Here is a 26,644-nt window from a genome sequence, read left to right on the forward strand (position 1 = left end):
ATTAAAATGTAGCCTAGTGGAAGAAGAACTGGACTTTCCAGTGTAAGAGAGGGAATCCAAGGCATCAGCTTAGTTAATCTAGAAGACAGGAAGCCTGACGTGGGCGGGATAAGCACAGAGCAGCACCATGCAAGACAATGGATAGAACGGAGAGCCTCTGCCAGGACCTCAGTACCAACGATGCAGAGTAGTCTGACCTACCTGGCTTATCCCTCCGGGAGAGATCTTGTAAGACTGCAACTTCTGCTTCAGCAGCTCTGGGTCACTGTGACGGAATGGGCACCCTGACAACAAAAAACAAGCCAGCAAAACAGCAGGTTATTTACCCAGGACTCAGTACAGTCCCACACTTGAGAGACTGTCTAAGCTCCCCTTAATCGTCTAACAGCTTATTAATAAGAAAGTTAATTGCCCATGGGTGCAACTGCTTTCCTCTCTTTACCTAAACGACAATGAGGCTGCAGTGTTATCAGGGCACTACAGACTCCAGTTACGTAAAGCATGACAGCATCCTCAGACTAAGGTGCTCATTGACTGGGGAGAGGAAACTGCACAAATAATCACAAAGCAGCTTTAACAGTTTACCTAAAAATGTATACAGTCTCATTTCCAGTCTAAAAAATTACATAAGAGGCACATAAGAGAAGGAAAATAGATGCGAATCAAAAAGGAAAATGTGCAACAAGCTCGGAGAAATAAAGCACTCTCACTATTTTCAGGCACAGACTCCATGCCTATCTTCTGTAGACAGAATTAGCAGAATCATGAGGAAATGAGAGAGACAAATAGGAAACTATTTCACAGGAAAACACTACTCACTATGTTCACAGCATTATTATTTCATGAGAAAAATAAAAGATCGCTACTAGAAATATTTGCATGAATAAGAATACAAAGATTAAAAATTAAAAACTGCATTAAGCCAAAATCTAGAAAAACCTCCACATTCTAAAAAGAAGCTACATTAAGTCAGAATACTTAATTGAAAATTTAATACAACAAAGTCTGAATTTCTTATGCATACAGATGATAGATGTGTAAGTTAGAAACAATTGTGCATTTTTAATGAGATCAGTGGAAAACTGGTTGATGAAAAAAATGGAGCCAGAAAGTCAAACAAGTGTATTTACCAAAACACTTAACTATACATTAAATATCCATATAATACTGTGAACCCCTACAAACAATGAAATTTGATGAAATTTAAAATACATCCTTTATTCAGTTTAAAACTTACTTTTTTTTTTTAGTACAAGAAAACATGTTGAGAAACTGTATAATAATAGATGGTTGAGACTAGAGTTACACTGCTTGGGTTTTAATCTCTTTATCACCTACTGGTTGGGTGACTTTGGGCAAATTATCTTCTTGTTGATTCAGCCTCACTCTCTCTTGAGTGTGGGAAATAACAGTATCTACTCATAGACTTCCTGTGAGAATGGAACATAAAGCTCTCATATGCTCCTGGCACACACACAGCAAGCACTCAAAACATGTTAGCTACCAATATTGTTCTTGAAAAATCTGATAGTAAGATTACAGAAGATGTCAATGAGAAAGAATCAAAGGTACACAGGGAGTTACTAGCTAAGCCAAAATGATTAAAGGTCACTAAAAAAGGAGACAGATGAAATGGAATTACCCAAATTATACTTTAAATAATGTTAGGGACTAGGGGCACAGCTCAAGTAGTAGAGTGCTTGTTTAGCAAGTGCAAGGCCCTAAGTTCAAACTCCAGTACAAACAGGATGGGAGGGAGGGGAGGGAGAAATGGGGGAGGAGGGAAGGAAGAAAGGAGGGGAGGGAGGGAGGGGAGGGAGAAATGGGGGAGGAGGGAAGGAAGAAAGGAGGGGAGGGAGGGAGGGGAGGGAGAAATGGGGGGGAGGGAAGGAAGAAGGATGGAGAGGAGGGAGAGAGGAGGGGGAGAGGAGGGAGAGAGGAGGGAGAGAGGAGGGGAGGAAGAGGGGAGGGAGGGGAGGGAAGGAAGGGAGGAAGAGAGGAAGGGAGTAAGGGAGGGAGGGACGGGGGAGAAGGAAAGAAAAGAAACACAGGCTAGACCTGTAAAAGAGGCCAGAAAGGGCAAAGCCAAGAAGAAACTGAAGATTGCCAAAGTACTGATGACCCAGAAAGGTCTTAGGAAGCTATGCTATCAGAAGAAAACAAAACAAAGGAAGACATGAAGCTGGTGTTAACAGATGATATAAACCTGCTTTGTTTCTGTATTCCACATCAAAGAAAACGATTTTCAGGGTTGATCTGACAAGATAACACAAATTGAGGCAATGATAACAATTAATGTTAAAGCTAATGACAGCTGGGGTTTTTTTTTTTGTTTTTTTTTTTTTGCATTACTGGGGTTTGAACTCTGGCCATCTTGTCCCACCCAAGGGGGAAAAAAAACTAAAGCACTGGAGAAGTTCACAGTTGGAAGACACTGAGCAAGCAGTAGAACCCCTGTTATATATGGCAGGGATGCTGGAATGAGGAGACGGATCTAAAACCACTATGATTAATATGCTAAGGAAACTAAAAACAGACAACACGAGATATTAATATAATAATGTGGATTTGATGTAGATTCTAATGAAGCATTTAAAAAATACTACAGATTAAAAACACTGTAGAAATGAGGACAGTTCTGGATAGACTCAGTTTCAAAAAGGCTGGGGGAAATTCTCAAGTGTTAGAGCTATAACAATAAAAATGTGTGAAGCTAAAAAGCAAAGAAGAGAAAAAGACTGAAGAAAACAAAACAATATCCAATAACTATGGAACAACTATAAAACTTGTAACATATGCATAATTAAAATACAAAAGAAAAGGGAAGAAGAAACTAGGAGAAAATATTTGCAAGACACAGTACGTAAAGTACTGTTATCCAAAATACACAGAGAGCCTTGAGAAAGGCCATAAAAGAGAAGCACCAATCTGACTTTAAAAAATGGGCAAAAGACCTACACAGGCACCTCACTTTCTTTGGTATCTTCTTTGATACACAGATGGAAAGAAAACCTATAAAGCCTACAAAAGAATAGCCAAAATACAAAACAGTAAAAATATCAAATGTTGGCAAGGATCAGAACAAGAACTCTCATTCACTGCTGGTGGGAATGCAAAATGGCATAGCCACTTTGGAAGACAGTTTGGCAGTGTTGTATAAAATGAAACACAGTTTTACCATATGATCTGGCAATCACACTTCTTGGTATTAATCCAAAAGAAATGAAAACTTTTATCTAAACAGAAACCTGCACAAGAAGTTTACAACAGCTTATTCACAAATGCACAACTTGGAGGCAACCAAGATGTCTTTCAGTAGGTGAAGGAATAATCAGTGACAAACGACAAGAGAATATTATTCAGTACTAGAAAGAAATGCGCTATCAAACCATGAAAGATACGGAAGTTTACATTACATTTATGCAGTAATAGAAGACAATCTACAATGGGTACATATGGTATGTATCCAGCTGCATGACACTATAAAAGGCAAAACTATGTAGAGTTTGAAAGACATGTTTCCAGGGATTAAGAGAAAGGAGGAATGAGTAGGCAGAGCACCAAGGATTTGTAGGGCAATGAAACTATTCTCCCTGGTATATGTTGCATTATAAATTTGCCCAACTCCATACAATATAGGCAGCAGGAGTAACCCCACATAAACTATGGGCTTTGGCGATAATGGTGTGCCAGTGTAGGTCCATCAATGGTGACCAATTTAGCAGTGTGCCACGAGATGCTGATAAACGAAGTGTGCAGGTGTGGGGCAGAAGTACAGTGGAAATTTTCTGCACTTTGTGGTCAATTTTGCTGTGAACCTAAAGCAGCTCTAAATAATAAAGCTTACTTTTACAAAAGAGAACAGGTAAATGTGTTCAGCAAAAGAGTCACTGAGTATCTGGTCAACTCTTATCTGACGTTTCTCTTTCTGTGGTTTCAACTATCCAAGATCAGTTCCAGTCCAAAAATATTAAATGGAAAATTCCAGAAACAATCCGAAAGTTTTATATTGCACACTATTCAGAGTAGAGCAATGAAATCTCACTCCTTTGTGGAAGACATGAAGAGAAAATGTGCTCTGGGTGCGCCAGAAAGCACTGAGCTTGTACAAAGACTTGAGCAAGACTCCCCTGAAATGAGGGCACATCAACCATTTACCACAAGTGAGAGTGGGTGCACAGAGTCAGGAACAGGGTGTGTATTTTTTTCCTGGTGCCAGGGATTGAAGCCAGAGCCTTGTGCATGCTAGGCAAGTGCTCTACCACCGGACTACATCCTAGGAATAGGATGGAAACAAAACATGTAGAAATCTCTGGAGGGGCTGCATCTGAGGAAGAAGCTGCTACCACACTTCCTGCAGAGTTGTATTTGTGGTTAAGGAAACAGGAAAGCATCTAAAGCAAGTCTTCAACTGAAACAAGACCAGTCTCTTCCAGAAAAAGATGCCAGTAGAACCAACATGCACAAAAGTGCAAAGAGGCACCAGGCATAAAAGCCGGAAAGACAATCAACCCTGGTACTACGTAGCAACACTGTGGGGCATATTATAAAGCCAGGTGAGGTGTGTGGAGTGAAGAACCCGTGCACCTTGTTTATGGAATGGTTATCAATGCTCCACCCCAGAAGTGAGAAAAACACTTGGAAGAGGAAGGACTGGAATTTAAAGTCCTGTGAATAACAGATAATGTATCTAGCTATTCTAAGTCTATTCACTATGAAAATGAAAATGTCGACGTCTTTTTAACTCCAAATATAACCTCAGTACTCAGCCCCTTGACCGAGCATCATTTGGTTTGTCAAGGCCACATTCATTCACCTGGTAACTGACCGCACCTAATCAACAACTGATGCAGGTCCTCATCTGGACACAGTACATTGCTAGAAATGACTCCTACTGGGGATGCAGTAAGTCATCAAAGCTACAGGAGTGAATTAAAACCAGAACTTATAAATGTTGGAGCAGCTCATCAAGTGAAGCCATGATGGTTTTAAAGGCTTCCTGAGGATTGATAGAGAAGTAAGGAAAATCATTCATGCATCAAGACAAGCTGATATGCATGATCTGCAGCCATGACCCAACATACGGAAGGCATCAAGAAGCATTCCATTCCACCAACTGGGAGTGGAACGAACTTGTTGAGTCATGGGCAGACAGAGATGACAAGAACCTGAAGCAGAACCAACAGTGTGGGCATCCCCAGAATTTGCTAATGCAACTTTTTGTTTCTTTTCTTTTTTTATAACAATACTCGACTGGCTGGTTTTATTGGAGAAAGAGACGTGGAGTAACAATGTGAAGACAGCTGGGACCCCAGGTTTGGAAGAACACCCTCCCCTCCCCATATGTGCCCACTGCTCCACATAAACAATAACCACCTATGGGGGAGCAGCTGAGACAGTGACAGGGGGAGGGGAAGGAGACATGGAACTTAGGGCAGCAGTGAAGAGACCATGCATGTGCTGGAAGGACCAGAGGTGGCAGCTGGATGAGTCTGTCTTCCTTGTAGGCATGGATAAATATAAAGATAAGCCGTCTTCTCCCCTCTCCCTCTGCTCCGTGTTGCCTGCAGCCATCAGATAAGGTCTTGCTATGCTGCTCAGGCCGTTCTCTCCCTGCCCCCAGTACTAGGTTTGATCTCAGGGTCTTGTGCTATTTGAGTCATGGCCCTAGCCTTTTTTGGTTTAGTTATTTTCCACACAGGGTCTTGTGCTTGTGCCTGGGTTAGCTTCAAACTGTGATCCTCCTACCTTTGCCTCTAGCTGGCGTACAGCAGTGCGATACCCGCACCCAGCCTGTTCACACTTCTTGAGCTCCTGGGCTCAAGCAGTCTTCCTGCCTGAGCCTCCTGAGCTCTGGGGCTACAGTACGACGACACCTGGCTTGAAAGTGTTTTGAACTGCACAAACAGTAAGGGCCAAACTATAGAAAAGCATCTTCAGATGGAAAACAGCATTAAATAACCAGATGATCACTGGAGGATTACAGCCTGTGCAGCAACACTTTGATGAGTTAAAAAGAGAGAGAAAGAAAACAGGGCTGGAGTGTAGCTCAGTGGCAAGAGCTTTGGCCTAACGTGTTTCCCCAGCACTGAAAAAAAAAAAAACAAAAACAAAAAAACCTTCCAATTACAATGTTCATCCACAAAAAAACTTCAACTACTGAGGACATGCAGTTATTCCCATCACCATGGTGCCTTGATCCAGGGTCACCTGATGTGAGTGTCCCCAACAGCAGTGTAAGGCTACATCATGATGCCTGTGTCAGTCACCTTGCATGGTCCCATCACAGAGGCACTGTTGTCATCTCACATCATCATCGGAAGGGAGTACAGTACAAGAAGACATTTGAGAGAGACTGCATTAGCATAGCTTCTATCACAGTGTCAGCTGCCAATCTCTTGCTGTGTGTAACTTACAAATTAAACTTCATCACGTGTGTACATGCATAGGAAAAACATGGCATAGACCAGGTTCCATACTCTCTGCAGTTTCAGGTATCCACTAGGGTTTTTAAACACATCCCCTGGAGATAAGGGAGGGGAGCTCCTGTTACTGACAAATAGAGTTTAAACTAAAGACAAACTAGAACAAACAATGCGTTAAAATAAAGAGGATACAGTTTAACGGGAATAAGAAACATAAACTTCTGCAATTATGCCAAAAAAAAGCAATGAAGAGACTGAGTCAAGCTAAGACCTGGAATTCTCAGGGGATCCTGGGAGTTCCACTTCGCCATGAGCCTCCTGCGGCTGCTATGCTCACAAAAGCTTCAGACTTCCTCACAGAAGCATCTGGGTCACCAGCTTTGGGAACTTAGAAGACATAAAAATCACCCAAGGAAGCACAAATAAACTGTTTTGTGTGTGAGAGTGGAGCCTGAGTGATCCCACTCTGAGGTACCTTATGGGACTCTCACATGGGACAGTAGTCATTCACCCACATTACAGGTACCAGCTACTGGCCGGTAATCATTCTTGAATGCTTTGGACACACAGAGAGTCTTTCTAAAACATTGTTTGTGATCATTTGATCTTTAACAGCCTGGAAGTGCACATGCCACCTTTTAAAACTGCTTTACTTAAGATTGGAAAAAAAAAATCTTTAACAAACACTGCAGTAAGCTTTGGTAACCTAGAAATTTTATTAATAAAAACGATTATCATTTTCTGACATACCAGAAAAATGAGAAGCTTTTCAAGATATGCTTCAAGAATTATTTTATTGTTTTGGAGTACGTGTGTTTGAACCCAGGGCCTTTCTACCACTAGAGCCATACCCCTAATCCTTTTTGCTTTTAGTTATTTTTAAATAGGGGCTTGCACGTTTTGCCCAAGCTGGTCTTGGACTATGATCCCCCTACCTATAGCCTCCCACATAGCTGGAATTACAGACATAAGCCACCATACCTGGCTTGTTGACTGAAATGGAGTCTTGCTTCCCCCACCACCCCAGGCTGGTCTTGAACCACAATCCTCACAATTTACACCTCCCAGGCAGTTAGGATTATAGGTGTGAGGCATGATGCCTGGCCAGAGAAGTGTTTTAGAAAAAATGTTGAACTCAAAGTCTATAGAAAGTAGTTTGACAAGATTCGTTTATTAACTAACAATTCAGGCAACTCAGTACATGTTTGGCACCATGACTTGTTAAATTGCTTAATCTTTGTTGGTCAATCAGATGATAGGAATGAAAACAAAACATTCTCCCTCAGTAGTCTTTTGAAAATTAATGAACCGATTATTCCAAAACCAGAATTTCCAATTTCATAGAGCTTTGAAAAACTGATATTAAGCTTCAAATACACTTTTAGAACAGAAGAAAGACAAAGGACAGCAGGCAGAGGGGGAACTGAGAACTGAAAAGTCAGGTTCAGCACAAATGAGTACAGCTAAATGTATTTTTCTTACCTGACCCAGTTCAGTAATAAGACACATCACTGCTACAGTAGTGGGGCTCTATCTTAATAGACACTGGACCGACATGAGCTACAGAGTAGGTCCTGCAGCAAAGCAAAACACCATTGCACTGTCTTGGAGTCCCACAGCGCCCGACTCCTGTGCTCCCCAGCACATTACAGGGAACACTTACCGTGATAATCCCCTTGGCCTGGTGGGTTGGTCAGGATAATCTTCAGGCAACTGAAAGGCGTATAGTCCGTCCTCTTGCCTTCCTTTCCAAAGCTGTGACGGATATTGTAAGAGTATCCTTTATCAAACTGATTGAAAGAAAGATAAGAGACAAAGTCAATACTGCACCAGGAGGCCAGCTAGAGTCAGAGTGCAAAGTAACACTTGCTATGGTAAACTCAGTATTCCTGGAACGATGGACATTCAAACCATTTATGTCATTTGGTCCTTTGTGATACCTGTAATTTCTTTTTTAAAAAGGTACCAAACTTACAGGAGACAAATTTCTCAGGTAAAATACAGTCAATGTTACAATGATCCTGCAGTCCCTCAGCATATATGGGGGGATTGGTCCAGGACCCCTGCACACCAGGGTCCTTGAGTGAGTGCTTAAGTGGCTCATGGAAAATTGTGCAGGGTTGCATGTAGCCTATCACATCCTCATCTCTGGGTTATTATAACACCTAACACAACACAAACGTCATGTACATCACTGTCACACTTCATTGTGCAGGGAATAACAAGGAAGATCTGTACTTAATTAGTACAGATGCAATTCTTTTCTAATATTTTGATCCAAGGTTGGTTGAATCTGTAGATATAAAACTCAGAGATCCGGAAGACCAGCTGTATATGCTTAAAGATGAGAAGAATCCTTTCCAGGAAAAGAATACTCAACATACCCTTCCTTTGTCTTATGTCAGAGATTACAACAGATGGAAATCAGCTTGACCTGCTTCCTGTCTTTTGCTAGTTGTGCTTTGGTGTCCACAACCTACCCATTCTAGCTCTGACATACCTCTGCATTTCCACTATTCAAAGCAAGTTGTTAGCAAATGCTTGAAGAACCCCCCCTGCACTTGCCTCCTCCTTGGAATCCCTGCTTCCATGCTCATAAAATAAGCTAATGGAATGGAAGGGACTGTGAAATGAGTAAATAAGAGAGAAAAAAGAAAGGAGCATTTATTGAAAGGCACTTAGGTGCCACCAGGCATTTTGCTGGGCTCTTTAAAAACGTGATCCATTTAATCATTTACATCACGACAGCTCCCTATGATGTTACACATGAGAAAACTGAAGTTCAAAGAAATGAAGCAATGTGACGTAACACAGCTACTAAATACATGGCAGAATTGGAAATCATGTGAAGGTTAAGTCTGGTTCCAAAGCCCAGGTTCTCTCCATAATACTGTACTTTCTCAGTGATATGACATTTAAAACATAGGTTCCAATAAAATCTTTTCAGGATGGAACTTCTTTCCCTCAGATGACACTTTATCTCAGAGCCCAAAGTTAGAAATAATCCCTTGCTCCAAACTTCAGTAGCAGTTGACCTATATGCACCTCTACATCTCTCATCTCTCACCACGTTTATGATAGTTATGGAAAGTCTCTTACAGCACATTATCCTGTATTTTCTATTAATCACCTACTATACAAAGGTGATCAGCTGCTCTAGGACCATACGTTCCTTGAGGTAAAATCTGACTACTGGATCTTTGTACCCAGCTCTGAACCAGCACAAAAGAAAAAATGAATTAAATTAATGTGGAAGGGTTCCTCAGTCTACTATGCCATTCTAAAGAGTACCATCCTATTATTCTGTTTTCTCCTATGGATGAAGCCTACAGTACGGCTAGTACAAGTCCCGATGCAAGCCCAACAGAGCAAAGAGAATATTTAAATTACGTGCCATTACTAACTCCAGAAAAGAAAGGGAAAGGTTTGTTTGTTGAACAATGCAGACTTGTTCTAGAAGCATGCTCTCCACAATTCCTCAATTTATATCAGCTTATCCATATATTATTTGGGATTCCTCCCTTTGGCTTGAAAAAATCAAATAGACCATCATTTACCAAGTCCCTTAAGAGTCAGAGACTATTCAATTACCATCAAAGACTGAAAAAAGAGAAATTTCCTAGGAAGCATTCCTCTTATCTATCCCACTAAAACTGGTCATGTATCCAAAAGAGTAAACAAGTGAATGCAGTTATGGCTACCATTCTCAGAGACTACACAGAAAGACCATTCAGGTTGGAAATGACTTCTCAACAGTCTCTGCTCTGTCCACACAAGCTTTATATAGTCTTAAGCCAGAGCTCCAAGACACGTTACAGAAAAATAAATGCAGACATGTCTGAGCTCCAAGTATTAGCCCAGCATCATGAAGACAGAATTTCAAAGAAACTGGAAAATACATAATGCAAGCTCATGGCATTGCAAACTCTAAACAATTTAACCCACAGCATGCTGCACAAATGAGGGCTCCCAATGATCTAGACATAAGCCAATGTCATAAGGAGAAAGGGCACTGGGCCCAGAATTGCCCCGCCCTCAAAAGAAGGGGAAAGCCCAAATGCCCTGCTCACCAGAGAATTACTGACTCTCCTCTGGGGAAACAAATGTTTGCTGTCTTCAACAACTGTTAAATTCTGAAGGTGAGATAACCCTACAAGTTGAAGGGCACCCACCATGTTTCTCAATGATACTGGGCAACACGCTCTACCCTTAATACCACCACCCATATTTCCTTTCCCTAATCCTCAGAGTCACCAAATTTTACCAGTATGAATTGTGATACTTTACCTCATCTTCATATTTCTATGGGACTTCTGAAAGCGCTACACAACTTCTCATCTCTACTACTCCTAGTAAACCACTTAGAAGGCATATTACTTATGTATCATGAATTAGGGTATAAAAATTCCTGCAGGATTCCTTCCACAGGCTCTGACTCTTCTCTCTCATGACTATGTTCTCTAATGGCTTTGTCTAACTCCCCAAGGGTGGAGAGATTCATTTACCTCGTTCAACCTATCACCTACTTATAGATTTAACTCAACCATTACAATTCTCTCTTCTTATTGGGCAACCCCACTGTCATCAGATGTTTATAGGTTACAGACTCATATAAGGTAGAAGTAGGTCCTTCTATGCCTTTCCCCTGTGTTTTTCAATATCATTTAAGACCAGAAGGACTTGAGAGGCTCCCCGATAATGCAAGGTTTATTATACAAAGAAACTAGATAGGATGTGTTGCCCCATTTCCAGTTTATGCAGTATTTCTATTTTTACTATTTAAAAGTCAAGTGATAAAGGATGTCAGTCCTAGATCCAAGATCAATAAAACTGACAAATTCAATTTCCCCTAGTGTTTAATTATAACAGTGTCTTGCCTGCTATCTCTTCCAACATACTACATTTCATGGTTATCAATTCAGTCTTGTCTTTTGTTTTCATATTCCCCTTTATAAGGAACCCTAATACTTCACCTGGGCAAATCAGAAATACACCTGGATGCTACACCCCAAGGGTCTACTGAGGTCTCATATGCTTCCTAAGTACCCTAAACGCCAATTTGACGGATGTGGCATTCCCAGGAGACTCCACTGTCATTCAGTAGTAGATGACATCCTTCTGTGTTCTGACAGTTATGACAAGTCCCTTTTGAACACTGAACACCTTTTCAAGGCATTAGCAAGAAACAGCCACAAGGTGTCTGGAGACAAAACTCCATTATGCTCACTGTATGTTTGATATCTGGGTCATATTTCAACTACACATAAAACAATGTTCACAGATGAAGTCTCTACTATTAAAAATTTTCCTCTTCCTGAAACAAAATGACAACTGAAAAGCTGGGAATCCTGTGGGACATGGTTACCTAATTTCTCTATGATTGCCTCTCTCTTCAATACATAATTAGTGAGTCATCCTCACCTCACAACTAGCAGCCTAGGACTCCCTGTCCAAAAAAGTCTTTCAAGAACCTTAAGGGCTTTCTTAAGGATAAATCCTGGATTTATCTTCCAATGACTGCATGCCTTTACTATGACTTTTCTTCACCTGAAATTAGTCTTCATTTTTCTGTTCCTGTTCCTCTCCCCTTTCCCTACCTCTCAGATGGAACCTTTGGTAGGCCTTAGCTGAACTAGTCACCACTTTACATAACCACAGTCTGTTTGCTGGTTCTGTGCTCCCTTTCCAGTGGGGGCATCTGGTGTTTCCCAGATTCCATTGATCACAATGGCATCCATTGTCCTTTTCTTACAATCTTTCCTCTCTCTGCCTCCACCATTTAAGGCTTAGACAAATAGCCATTGTGAGAAAACCTCTCTCTCTACTCTAGTCTATTTTTATAGGGATCATGTCTGTTTCGGTCATAATTTCACTACTGGCTCTTTCCTGGGAAGAGCATTTATCATCACACTTATCCAGTCATCACCAAATCAAATATAAAGCCACCACGTTGCTCCAGGTTCCTCAGATACCCATTGCGTAAAGAGGAGTGTCCTCACTGGTCCTCCTTCCCACCCTAATTTCTCATATCCAAACCAACCATACATGGCCCTCCAACAGATCCTTTCTCCATTTTCAAAATCTTCACTCGTTAGTCGTTCTCAGCCATCAAATAATTATAACCCCTGGCTAACTTCTGCTGATTTCTTTGCCTGTGGAACCCAAATCTATTAGTTATTACCAGCTCTCTGGGCCAGATCCTGTTACTTTTACTAATCCTTTCATCATATTTGAATCCCTACCATTTTCTTCCTTTTTAAAACTATCTCTAAAGTAATTGCTCACTCCTTCCAGCTCACCTTGCTCTACCAGGACAAAAGAAGTGCCCAAGACATCACAGGTTCCCCTGTAGGTAGTCTCAGTTCCTCAGGAGGCCAATCAGAAAGGAAAGCTATACACCTGGACCTAAGTTCTATCCATAGCCTATTTTGGGGAAGAATTTGCCACCTTTTATGTACCATCCCTAATAATGTATCAGCTCAACAGAGCCAATAGCACTGATGAAGCAGCACGCCTTGTCTCTGCACTTTACCACCCTGGCCAGTCATGAGAAACCAGCCTCCTCTTCTCCAGAACCTCGCTACCCTCGACAGGGTTCTGGTTACAGAGGGAGGCTCTTGCACAATGTCAGAGCAGCTGCTATGCCTTTGTCCTGGAAAGCCTAGCTGGTGTCTTTTCCATAACCAGGAGGCTCAAGAGCAAATGAAGAAATTCGTCACAGCTGTCATTCTGATAACAAGGAAAAATAGTCCTGGAACAACTTTCAGTGGATCCTGCAGGCCTGTGAACTTGGGCATCCAGATCAACTCAACCTTGAGTCCTTTTCTGCTTACCTGCACAGGTATCCTTCTCATTACATGTCTCATGGGTCACACAGTACAGAAGGCTCACAACTGAACAAGGAATGGCCTCAGATTGCTCACAGGAAAGGAGAATGCCTCTTATTTCCTCCAACAAGGAGAGGGACTGACAAATCAGGCTCCTGAGTCCTCTTCTCAATTAGGACTTAACTTTTCTATTTCTGTGTTCTTTCCATTAGTCACTTGTCAGTTTAGAGTGACCTCCCCACCCTCAATATCTACTTACCCTTGAAATCTGATCAAATTCCTCATCCCCTAGTCTTGGTATCTAATCCTCCTGGCTTGCCTTCAACAAGAATCTCCCTACCCCTGGTGTTTGTTTCCTCTTAGTAATTGTCCATCCACTGACCGCTACCCTGTTCCCTGTTGTAAATCCCCACCTGTCCATGCTCTATTTGGAAACTAAGCACAGATCTATATCAATATCTCTTTTCCATATTACAATAGCTCCTAAATAAAATCTGTGTTAAACACTTTCCTGTCCAGTTTCAGTTTTCATTAAAAGCAGTAAGCATTTAATACTTTAGGGTTATATCACCAGCAAGGTATATTATTAACAAGAAAAGTCTATCCTGAGTGACCTTGATCTGGTGTGTTAAAGTACTCATAGATTTTGCCTCTGACTTCCTCATTAGGAAAACTTGAATCTAGTTACTCCCTCCTACTCATAGGACCTTAAAAAACTCAACTAAGCAATTTGAAATTTGTGGCACAGCTGGAAGATACTGCTGCTCTTACTATAATCAGGAAATTATTCTTGTGGTGTAATAAATACTTCTTCTCTGCAAGAGTTACTGCATTTCTTACTGGGGTTCATGTGTCTTAGACATGAAGCAGCAAGGTGTTACAGAAAGAACAGATTTGGGTTCTAACTGCTACCTACCAGCTGAATAGTGTTGGGCAATTATAAATTACCTTAGTTTCTCTTTCTTCATTTTTATTACTGCAATGATGATACCTGACCTTTATCCTATGCAAAAGCACTTTGTTAACCCTAAAATGCTAAGTATATGTTATGATTATATGCTATAATTATTTGTATAAGATTTGTACAAATCAGTTTGTGTCACTTTTGACAGGTAAGTTTTTTAAAATTATAATCAATTTTTTTCTCCTTTATCATTTACATTTACATACATTGGTATACAATGATACATTGTTTGTGCCACCTCCCTCCTCCCGCCACTGCTTCCGGGCAGAACCTGTTCTGCCCTCCGATTTTGTTCAAGAGAAAACACAACAGGTAATAAGAAAAACATCATTTTTGCTAGTTTGGGATAAAGACAGCTAAGATTTTAAAAAATAGGTTCCATTTTACATTCTAACATATCTGTGACTCCTCCTAGGAGTTTGCTTTAAAAGGTGTTAACCACAGATTTATAAAAATCCTATCTGGACACACAGGACTTACACTCTCCATCTTCAGGTCCTGGAACCCATGGAAAACATTTTCAGTTCTGGAATCCAGAGTATGTAGATTTTCTTTCCTCAAATTTCCCCTGGGGGCAGGGTCAAGCTAAAGGTATTTTTAATTGGCCTTGGCAGGAAATGAAAAGGAAGCAGTAAGATGCCAAAAATGCACAGATCAAAAGAAAGGTTGCCTATGTGTAAAAAAACAAAACCCTGCCATCATTATCGGAGCAAGATGGAAAGCTGCCTATTCAGCAATGAGGGTCATTGCTTTGTTCTGTGGGTTTGTTTTGTGTTTTTCATATTCTAGCACAAGGACTACACACAAATAGACTCAGAAACCAACCTTTGATGGTCATCTGTTACCTGGGGCTGTGTCACCTACTCATTCCAACTCTATTCACCAGGTATTAAATAAAGAGAACTTGGTGCAACTGCACTAGTGCTGTCAGCAATAAAAACAGAGTCCGCTTAGTGAGGTTTCAGCTAACAGTGGCTGCCACTTCTATGGCTCTTTACTGCTTAGTAAGATGGTGCTCCTCTATCCTTCACTGCTTGTAAGGAATGTAAGTTACATATCCCTGTTTTATAAATGAGGAAACTAAGGTTTCCAGAGGTCGAGTAGTCATTTCAATTATTTCACAGAAAATCTGGAATTAAAATCCTAGTCGTCTTCTTCCTGGATGATACTCTAAAAGTATAAATGGAGAAGAAAAAAAAAAGAAAAAACACGTAACAACCCAGTGTCATTTATCCAAGAAATATCATTTAATTACTTCAGGGTCATCTGAAAGTCACAGAACCCCAGTTGAACAAAATGTTTCTGATTCCAGTGAGACGTGTCTACTTCCTAAAGAACCAGTAACTTTAAGAAGTCATTCATATCATTTATTTGAGCTAACTTGCCAGTATTTTGGAATAAAAATATAACACAATGGGAAGTTGAAAGTTTAAAATGAGAAAACACCAGTGTTTCAGCATGCATCCAAAAAGCTGGTTTTCTTCAGCTCACTCCTCATATAATTTTCTAGTTGAGGACATGGAGGAAACTGGAGAAAAAATCAGAGGAAGGTGAATATGAAAACACACTAGAGCCTGTTAAACTGACAGCCTGGTCTGGAGCTTCAGCAAAGTTAGCTTCCTTAACAGTTGGAACCAGAATTTAGAGCTGAGACAGGCTTTAAACATCATCTCTGACACAGCAAACAGGGTATCTAGCCCTTAGCTTGAAGGGGAGTTGGGCAAAGAGCCTGTCTCTGCACTGCCAAGCTCAGGTCCTCTCATTCACTTCTGGAAATGCTTCAAGGAGCACAAAGCCTAGCAAACAAATGACAGCTGCCTAATTAATGCTTACTTGACTCAAATCACCCCCCAACCCCCAAAGGGATTGAACCCAGGCCTTACACTTGCTAGGCAAGTGCTGTATCACTTGAACCACAACCCCAGCTTGGCTGAACTTTTAGAAATGTCTTTTTTATTGTATGTTCATAGACTTGATTACATCAGAGGACTGAAAGTTTATCTTATGATTTAATTCTGTTAACTTCCAGTGACAAGAGAGATCAAGCAAATTCCTAAAACTAAATACTATAACTTAACATACTATTTAAATAGTGACCTTCAATAATTTAACATGTAGGAAATGGTCTTGGGGGTGAGGTTGTATGGCAGGTCATCTCCACTGGTCTCCTTGAATCAAGTATGCCTGATGTTGAGGAAGGATTAACAGAGGACCGGGCAGCATCTTTTCTGGCACCCTTGTTTTAGAAAGGGTGTTATTCACTGCTATGTACACCACTGACATTAACAGGAAGGAAGCTTAATTAACATTCCAAATATGATTTGTCAAATTTGAAGGTAGAAACCACAAATGACCTTTCATTCAGTAAAGCAAAGCATTTATTGAATAGCATACTAATAGCTGAAAAGTCTAAACAGCAACCCTTAAGAGGTGGTCAATTTACTCTCCATCTCACTAGTGGAAAGAAGCCCCAGGGGCAGGCTGACTGATGTGGAATGCACTGGCCCAAGATGAGGTGGCTCAGCATGAATAAACTAGTCTTTTCCCTACTGGAAAAGAAAGGTAAACTGAAAACTCATCCAAGTCTACAGCACAGACTACACAGGGAGCTGGCAGGTAAGAGCTTCTGCTCTCCAAAGGAGAGGTGCTTTCCTCTTTACAGATATAAATTGTGACTTAAAAAAAAAAAAACATTTTGAAGAATTAGATGTAAATTTGTTTAACTTCTTCTAGACTAGCTTCATCCTATTTACTTATTTTCCCAGATTCATCTTCTGTTCCCTCCCCCATCCTCTGGTTGTTTTCCTGGTTTTCCCTATCAGGGCACTTTAATTCACAGAATTTTCAAGGACTAGCTTGATTATCAAAAAGATAGCTCAAGATACTCTTGACGTGGTTTAGGACAAGTTCCCCAAACAGGACATTGAAAAAGCAGGAAGCTCACTTTCATGATTTCTTTGGTCCTTCTCTAAAGCCACAGATTTAGGAAAACAAAGTTCTGACCTCTCTCTGAATAAGACTTTATTCCAGAGATGCCCCCCCTACCTGGAGGGCTTCTCTCTGAAGACAGATACAGAAAAGAAACTGATCAAACGGGCCTTGCTAAATGATCCTGGGTTAAGCCCTCTTCATCCAGTCATGCTTCCCCAAGGCTGCCTTCCACTGAACCTGAGCATAAAAATATCCATGTTTCCTTGGATTTTCATTTCCTCATGAAGACTCTCATATGGCATAAAACTTACATTAAATGAATTTGTGTTTTTTGCTCTTATTATCTGTCTTAAGTTATAGGGTCTTACCATGAACATAGTGCTGGGTGGGAAAAAATTTCCTCCTCCATAACACTTATAACCTAGTAAAACTTATGCACAAGTCTAAGGTTTTGAAGAGCTCCCAAGATGACTGCAGAATAAAACCCTGTAATCCTACAAATATTATCTAATATTTTATATAAACATTAAAATACTTATTGCTGTTTCAATAGCATGTTTCTAGGTGCATAAAGGTTCAGAACTGATGTGTATTCTCGGAGCACATCTTTTATCACATATAAAAACAACTGTCCATTTTAATAATTATGCTGCATTTTTTATGATATTTCACTCCAACTTTATTTTTGATCTCACTTGCTGGCATCTTCTGCACCTTCTCCATTCCATCCCCTTTATTTTCAATCTTTCTGTGTCAGACATCTTGAAAAAAATAGCAAATGGGTAATTGGCTACGCATGACCACCCTCTAGTGGTTACTCTTAGCACATTAAAAATCCTTTTTCTATCAATATCCAAAATGAACCAGACTCTACAAAAAAGACAAGAGGTAAGTAGCACATTGACACTTCCAATGTAATTATAAAATTAGTTAAATGATTTTTCCCAAAGTCACAACAATGTAGTAAGATATTTCACTAGAAGACTTCGTATTATCGTCTAGTCATCTAAGCTCAGCTACATAACGGATGAACAAAAGAAAACATCACACGATTTTAAAAGCTGGCAATATATGGTACAAGAAATGTATCATACCCTGAAATGACAAAGAGCATGAGAGAAAGCTGTAATTTACAGTGACAAGGCAGATTGTTTCCATACAATTTCAGGGACAAAGACTAAATGAAAATGGATCTGTAGCCTCCTGTTGTATGCAAGTGTTTATTTTTTTGCTAAAGGGTAGGAGCCAAGAGCTCACACTTGGTAAGACTAAATTTCATAAGGTTGTTTTCTTCTGCAGGAAATCGAAGGAGACATTACAAAATAATTCTATCAAGAATTACAAAAATGTATGTATTGACAGATGGTTATTTTTTGGAAGGAATTTACAAGGCCTTTTGGAGAGGTGGTTGATTCCAGGATGAAGTCAGGGAAAACAAAAGATGAGTCAAGGACCTTGTGATGGCAGAGAGGCTGTAATCAAAGAGAAGATGGGACCATGTCAAAGGGCAAGGAACTGGCCCTAAAGAGCTCCCAATGGCCAAAGCGTGAATAATCTGAGCAACAAAATTAACAATATAATCCACAGAAGGAAACCTATATCCATGAAGGCATCTCTCATGAATAACTATGGGGAAAAGGACAGCCTTTATTTATAGAAGACTTCTAATAAGGTAGTAGTAGGGAAATAGAAAGTAATCATTAGAATACCCAAGAATATAGGTGTAGGCAAAATACACAGAAGGATGCTAAAACTAGTAGGGAATCAGTCTATTTACACAGTCTAAAAGTATCTCCCCCCACAAGACATTTTGAGAAGAAAGCAGTAAATCTACAGCAGAGAAACCCAGCAAATAGTGCCCTGACCTAGTGATTAAGGTTAATATCAGTAGTAATCAATCCTGTGGCATTTCCAGCAAAAATGGGCAACCTCAATCTAATTATGATAAACATGGAACAAACCCAAAGTGAGGGGCAGTATACAAACCTGGCCCGTACCTTCTAAATTATCAAGGTCATAAAAAGCCAGGAGACCAACTAGAAGAGATCAAGGAGATATGGCAACTAAATGCAATGTGGAATCCTACACTGGATCTTGGAATGCAGAGGACATTACTAAGACAGGTGAAATGTGAATCAAGTCTCCACTTAATATATTTCATCAACGTTAATCTGTTGATTTTGATTACGGTATACAGCTATGCAGAATGCTAATACTGGGGAAGTTAAATGAAGAGTACATGGAACTCTTTATATTAGTTTTACAACTTTTCTGTATGCCAGCAATGGACTAGTACAACACAGATTATTCTCCTAAGAACCCTAAAAGTTGTATGATTATCCCTGTTGTACAGCCTGGTAAAGTACGAGGTGGAAAGATTGAGTGAAATGTTCAAATGCACACATAAGACATAGTGTTAGCACTGAAACCTTTTTATGTGTTCTTCAAAGATGGTGTTCTTTCTCCCATGTTATGATGAACACACATATGTCCATTTATCTACCCAAGAAACACAGGTGATTTCTTCTGAAACTGAAGTAAAAATTTCAGCAGCAGCAATGCTAGAAATAGCACAGGTGATTTTTAGAACCTAGTGGCTTAATGTGCTTAAAACATACAGTACCAGGAAACAAAAAAGGTTTTCTGTCATATAGTAATAAAGGGCAAATTACTATGTATTTAAGTAAAGTCACTTTAATTCACCTTAACATTCAGGCAGTCTTGTAGAACCATACAAATTATAACAGACTGAAAAGCCTCCCGATAAGAAGTATATAATAAAGGCTGATTTGTAACAAAGGTCAGATAGCTTCAGCAGACATAGGTGTTTTAGCATATACTTCAAATATATCTAGTACAGAAAACTTAAGTGAATTTTCAGATTTATCTTAGTCACTTTTTTTCTTTGCAACTTGCACAATACATAATTTACTCATATAAACAACACACAAATACAATTCAACATGAAGGAGCAGCAGATAAAACCCCAGAGAAATACAAGGTTTGAAAGACATTTCCCCTTTTAGTGATATGTTACAGGCACCCCGGTAATGGTAAGTTACTACTTCTTATAAATTATGATACAGAATCAGAATTAGAACCCCAAAACAAAGTCGCTGCTTTCTTATGACAAATGTAACTGAATTAAATGATTGATGGTTTGTGATCTCAGCCATGCAGGGAGATGGCTCTACCAAGGAAGGGCTCTGTAAACTCCATTGTCTCGCATCAGGCTACCTGTCTGCTTCTCAACTTGAACACAGTTTCTCATTAAGACTCTGAATTTATGTTGCCATGCTGTTCTTTCAAATGAATTATACACAGGGGACATGCTAGCACAAAAAGATGACAAGATAAACAATGCAATTTCTTTCAATTCTACTACCCTAATATTTTTAAGCACATATTATTTCATGTTAGAAGGTGCTGCAAATAGCTGAACAAATCTCTCATGTATTTCCCCACAGAGATCTGATGTGAAATTAAAGGATCAACGGTCAACCATGAGCACACTCAAAGAACTGCTGGGAGAAAGCAGCCGCCTGAACAGACTAAAGGACATTCACGATACGCGTCATAGTGGGTCAGTTTTAGTACTTCACCAGATCACACGTTCAACAAGGAATGCTAAAGTGATCTATATGTATAAATCAATTCTCAGCCTTGAAGAGCTGATTTTCAAATTACATGGCAATTAGTTATTCTCACAATATCACTGAAGCACAGAATGCATCACTGAACAACAATGCATCTGAGAGATGCATTTTAGGTCATATTGTTGCTATATGAACATCATAAGGTACTCTCACAGAAACTAAGTGATACAGGCCATCAAGCATTCTACCTGTCCATGGTAGAGGAATGGACAGGCCTGCAGCTGGTAAAACATAGCATGCTGTCTCATGGTAATTTGTTTTGGCAGTGTTGAGAATCCAAAACCTGAAGGGCTCAGGCATGTTAGGCCTCTCCTACCCCTCAGGTTATGATTCTGGACCATTTTACAAAACTTATTTTGCATCAAGTCCTTCATATTACTTATGTTTATAAGATTCCCTACTTGAGGAGTTCTCATAGGACTCTGAAACTTTGTTACAGCTAACAATTTTCCTCTACTTTGCACATGTGCAAGGTTTTGGTCCAGTGTGCATTCTTACATGTGGTCAACAGAAGACTCTGCACATCCAATCAAGGATACCCACCACAGTAAGCAAAAGAACAGTAATTTATCACAAGTCTTGTTTGTACATAACTATGTGCTATGCTTTAATACAGTGTATATCCCTACATATGAGTTTATGGCAACCACAAACTCACAAGTAATGAATGCACTCCTCTGACAACACTGAGAGAGAGCTCTTCGGCTGTTATGATCTGTGGGACCAATACTGTACACGTGGTCATCCTCATGACCACACTGTACTGTGGGACATGACTGTATGTAGGAGCAGTGAACTTACTCTTGCTAATGGACATCAGAGTAACAGAGTTCCTCAATAGCATCTGAAACCCTAATCTACTTCTGTTGATTCCCCATTCAAACCTCATTCACTGAGTCACAACAGGTCTCAGCTATTTACAGAAAAGCTGGGTGTATCAGAAAAGAACAAATATATCATCATGTGTTTGGCAGTCTGTCAGACTCCTTTTGCACGTCTGAGTGCATTTTAAAATTCAGTATCTAGACACAAATCTCCATTTGGTGCTATAGAAATTGACTCTTATTTAGTGGCTGTATTAGAGGGAGGAAAAAGAGCAAGAGATTTAGGGCTGGTCCACCTCACAGTCCTCCGAGCTGAGCCCGACTTCTGCTTTTAAGACAGAAAAACATAGGTGCCTTGTGTCTCCACCAGCAGCTTGGTCTGGGACATGTCCTTTTGAAAAGCTGATAGCATCTCAGAGGAAATGCACAACAGGCAGGGATTTTGTGCATTTCATTAAAAATCTGTCCCTTCAGCACCTACGATGATGCCTGGATCTACAACATACCAATAGTTCCTTAACTGTTAGATAGGACCACAGGAAATTGCCATACTATACTCATTTTGATCTACACAAATAGCAATTTCATATGATTCCATCCAATACTTGTTGAATGGGTGAAAAAATGCAAATTTTCATTTAACAACCTCTCCTCTGAGCCTGAGCTTTAAAAAAAAAAAAGTTGTCTTTCTAGAAAAAGAGCACAGACAGAGTGTGCAGAGTGGGTGAATGGGCCTCATTCCTTTCCAGACCTACAGGTTCTCAGTCTCCCTCTTTTCTGCCTGGTGTATTACAGGCACTGAAAAAACATTTCTTGTCAGCCATGATGACAGAAATGACCTTTTCCTGGTATCTATTGTAAGAAATCATTACAAAGTTAAAAATGGCCCCTTTCAAGTTATAAGCAGTTGACTTTAAGTACATTTACAACACCTTTCTCAATACTACACTCATCATTCTACAAATAAAATATTTGTCCCGACCACCAACTATATAGAAATAGATGCACATGTGTGTGTTATTGTATTCTCCCGTAAGTCTTAATTATATTGAGGGATTCTTTACCTTAAAATAATTTCTTTCCTATGCTACACTACATCCAGAAACTTTCAAAGAAAAATTCAATTACTGAGGCGGGAAGACTGTTGGAGGCAAGCTACCTAATATGTAATGTAAGGCTACTGGGAATTGTCACAAATCCCGCCTGTACAATGAACGTACGCTAATAAAAATGAAAAAACCAACTGTGTATAATTTTACTTGGATAGCTTATCTGAATACATTATCATGCAAACCAATGGTCATGAACCACACATGTATATAATTTTTAAATATATATTAATAATATTTTACATTACCTGATTGCTACAGAAATTTCTATAGTAACTATTTTGGTTATTATGTCTATAAATAGCATATTTACCAGAAATTATTTCCCATGCTGTTTTACAAGGGAAAGCTATTCCTGAAGAATCCTTTATATTATTTGAAACTTAATCATTAGGTGGTGAGATACTAGCAAAAAAGAAAGCTGGATAACTGTAAATGTGCGCACGGCATTGATGTGACAGCGTCTAAGATCAGAAGTCGACCTCACACTCAAATCGACTTTCTTTAAAATTCACAAGCTACCTGAGATGACCCATGTGGCACACAAATGAGCAGAGCCACAAAGAAACAACACACGCAAAATTACAGGAAACGATATTGTGATGAGCAGCTTTACAGACTAATGGTTGGAATAGTAATAACCCCAAAATAACTCATTTGTAAAAAAATAAAAGTGCAGCAACACTTTCGAAACTTAAGCAGCAGCAGAGAATGAGCGCCTTCTCACCAAGCAGGTGTACACTGGATGACTCATATAAATGCTGAAGAATTTGACTTCTCATAACACCCAACAACTCACTTTTCACAAAACTTGCTGCTCAAACTTATTTAATGCAATAAAGGGACTGCATCCCATGGTTCAGGTCTCTCTTCCTTAGCTGTATTAAATACAGCCCTGACAATGAACTGTGATGGGGAACACCCCTCTGTTTCCTTCAATCTCTCTGCCTAGGCCTACTACCAAAAATCATGAATTAAGTTTCATAGGTAGGCACACAAAATTGAATAGGGATATATAATGAACTGTGAAGTCTCAAACCCTTAAAGATCCAGAGATCATTACCTATTCTTCCCTTCTGTTATAAAAACATTGTGTACCATGGGCCTGTAAAATAAAGATACCTGACCAACAGCACAAGCTGTTTAGCTCCTGAATTGAGGTGCCAAAATGTGTAGATGAAAGTCACCTTCATTCCACTCAGGGGAAAAATGCACAATACCCATTGCAATATTGAAACAAGTAACCTCAAGTTCTATAGTTTTGGCTGCTGTGCAACCTATACATCTGGAGATGCAACAAAGCAAAAGGAGAGGGGCTTTAATTTCATCTCCTTCTACTATAAGACACCAACAGCATCTCATTCATTAATTAAACTTTTTCCTCAAAGAAACAGACTGCAGAGCATTGTACTGGAGGCTGGAGGAAGAAGGCAGGACATAAAAAGTATGGGTTTTTAAAATTCTAGAACTTCAGGATTCTGTTTGGAGATACAATATATCCACAAACAAAAAAGCAAATGTGAGAAATGTTTCAGCAAAGTGAGATGTGAGAATGTGACATGCAGAGGGTGGACACTGGCAGGGGCAGGGATCTTGCACAGACCCCAGGCAGGCTGGGATGGCTCCATCTTCATGGCTTACAGAGGGCATATGCATTCCTCATTTTCTCCCACCTGCTAAAGAGATGCGGTTATGAACTTCCATCTTGACAGACTGTGAACCTAGGTAGCAATAACTAATTTGCTAAATGCATGGAAGCCTCAAAAACAGTTTTGGGTTTTGTGAGCCTGTCACTGCCTGTCACACAGAGGAGATGCGCTGGCCTTGCATTGTTCTGCAGGAGGGAGAGTTCGGGGAACAAATTCTTTTTTTTTCTTTTATTATTCATATGTGCATACAAGGCTTGGGTCATTTCTCCCCCCGCCCCAACCCCCTCCCTTACCACCCACTCCGCCCCCTCCCTCTCCCTCCCCCTCGCTACCCAGCAGAAACTATTTTGCCCTTATTTCTAATTTTGTTGTAGAGAGAGTATAAGCAATAATAGGAAGGAACAAGGGGTTTTGCTGGTTGAGATAAGGATAGCTATACAGGGAGTTGACTCACATTGATTTCCTGTGCGTGGGTGTTACCTTCTAGGTTCATTCTTTTTGATCTCACCTTTTCTCTAGTTCCTGGTCCCCTTTTCCTATTGGCCTCAGTTGCTTTTAAAGTATCTGCTTTAGTTTCTCTGCGTTAAGGGCAACAAATGCTAGCTAATTTTTTACATGTCTTACCTATCTTCACCCCTCCCTTGTGTGCTCTCGCTTTTGTGTTTGCCCTTGATCTAATGTCCACATATGAGGAAGAACATACGATTTTTGGTCTTTTGGGCCAGGCTAACCTCACTCGGGGGGAACAAATTCTTACTCCTTAACTCATTGGTAGAGGAACTCTGGCTCTGCTAATAATTTAAAGAAGATGTGTCATTTCTAATTTTGCCATCCTAAAACTCAAAACAGTAATGCAATAAAATTCTAAGTTTATGCAAAATCCTTTAAAGAAATGACAGGTATTCTAAAGGGAAACCATTCCAAGTTGAACTGCTTTTCATGTACTTTTGATTTACATTTTTGTTACCTCAACACCAGGGAACTAGAGGAACACAAGCATACTTTATTGTTTTATCAGTGCATAAATAAGATTTTCCCCAAAAATCATATGTATAAATTGTCAATGTACAGATCTTGGGAACAAAAATATAGAAATGACACCAATTTGATGGTAACGTGAATAAAACATGCTTTTTTGCCTTACAATGTGAGGACTAGGAAACTTTACACATTTTTCTGACCTGTCTCACTAAAAATTGATGACCAGTGGGACAATATCCTCTCATCAGTCATGAAACAGGCACACTGATATTCAAATCAAATGATAATTTTGGATTCACAGTTCAAAATTTGTGGTATATTCTGGCAAAGTTATGTCTTAACCATAATGACAACCGTCCTTTATTGAGTACTCACTCTGCTCAGGTACTGTTTCATATATATTATTACTGCTTTATATTTTTACTTTGCTTAAGTCCTAACATGCTACGAAAACAGCTCTAGGCCCATTTTATACAAAACGAAACCAAGGCTCAGAGAAATAAAGCAACTTGCTTTATGAAACCTACACCACCAGTCAGTAGAAAACTGAGATCTAAATTCAGGGGTAAGGAACTTTAAAGCACCTGCTCTGAAAATCAAATTAATGAAGTACAACTCTGAAGTTTGAAATTTAAGCAGTATCTAACAGTATTTTCAAACTAGGATTATACTTCTTATTTTCTCAGACTGGAAGTGGACATTGTAGTCACTTATTTTCTAGGTCACTGTAATGAATCTGAAATACGCCTTGCAATACAGGGTGAATAACTACGCCTAAAGTCACCTGTGTGCCTGCAAGATTAGATTTGCTTTGTGCAGGCAAAAATTTAAATCAATTTGCTAACAGGTGTACCTATAATATTTCACAGTATCCTGTAAACATTGTCAGGTGATTGGCCTTCCAACAGTGTACTAAGTAGCTACTCATCTTAATTATCACACAAGGCAATGTACTCTCTTTTTCAAAGAAAAATCTCAATGCTTAATTTTAATTATGCGATAATTTTATTCCTGAAACTATGCTGAATGGCATAGTTTGTTTTCCCCTAACTAGCTTGCACTTTTATAAGCACAGAGCTGACAGAGCCTTTGCAGTTCATGTAGGTAGGACATGCTGGAAAGCCACTTCACAGATTTTCATTAGAATCCCCAGAAAAGAATCCATCCTTTCAATGATGAGACCCAAGTATTTTATAATACATATAATCAGAAAAATTACCTTCATGGTTAAAAAATTGTTTTTAAGTACCAAGAGAAAAGCAGCAAAAGAATTCACAT

At 39.7% G+C, this 26,644-nt stretch overlaps 1 protein-coding gene across 6 annotated transcripts in view; it reads right to left on the reverse strand.

Annotated features, from left to right (window-relative positions):
• Window positions 1–26,644, reverse strand: part of Prim2 (DNA primase subunit 2) — a 243,906-nt gene that overhangs the window by 10,880 nt on the left and 206,382 nt on the right. For all 6 annotated transcript variants that reach the window (XM_074081821.1, XM_020160848.2, XM_020160844.2 and 3 more), the window contains 2 exons: window positions 8,089–8,215; window positions 202–284 (listed from right to left, as the gene is read on the reverse strand). In XM_074081821.1, coding sequence (XP_073937922.1) covers window positions 202–284; window positions 8,089–8,215 — 210 coding nt within the window. The remainder of the gene's footprint in view (window positions 1–201; window positions 285–8,088; window positions 8,216–26,644) is intronic.

The sequence above is a fragment of the Castor canadensis genome, chromosome 8 (genome assembly GCF_047511655.1).
Source record: "Castor canadensis chromosome 8, mCasCan1.hap1v2, whole genome shotgun sequence".
Classification (NCBI taxonomy): domain Eukaryota; kingdom Metazoa; phylum Chordata; class Mammalia; order Rodentia; family Castoridae; genus Castor; species Castor canadensis.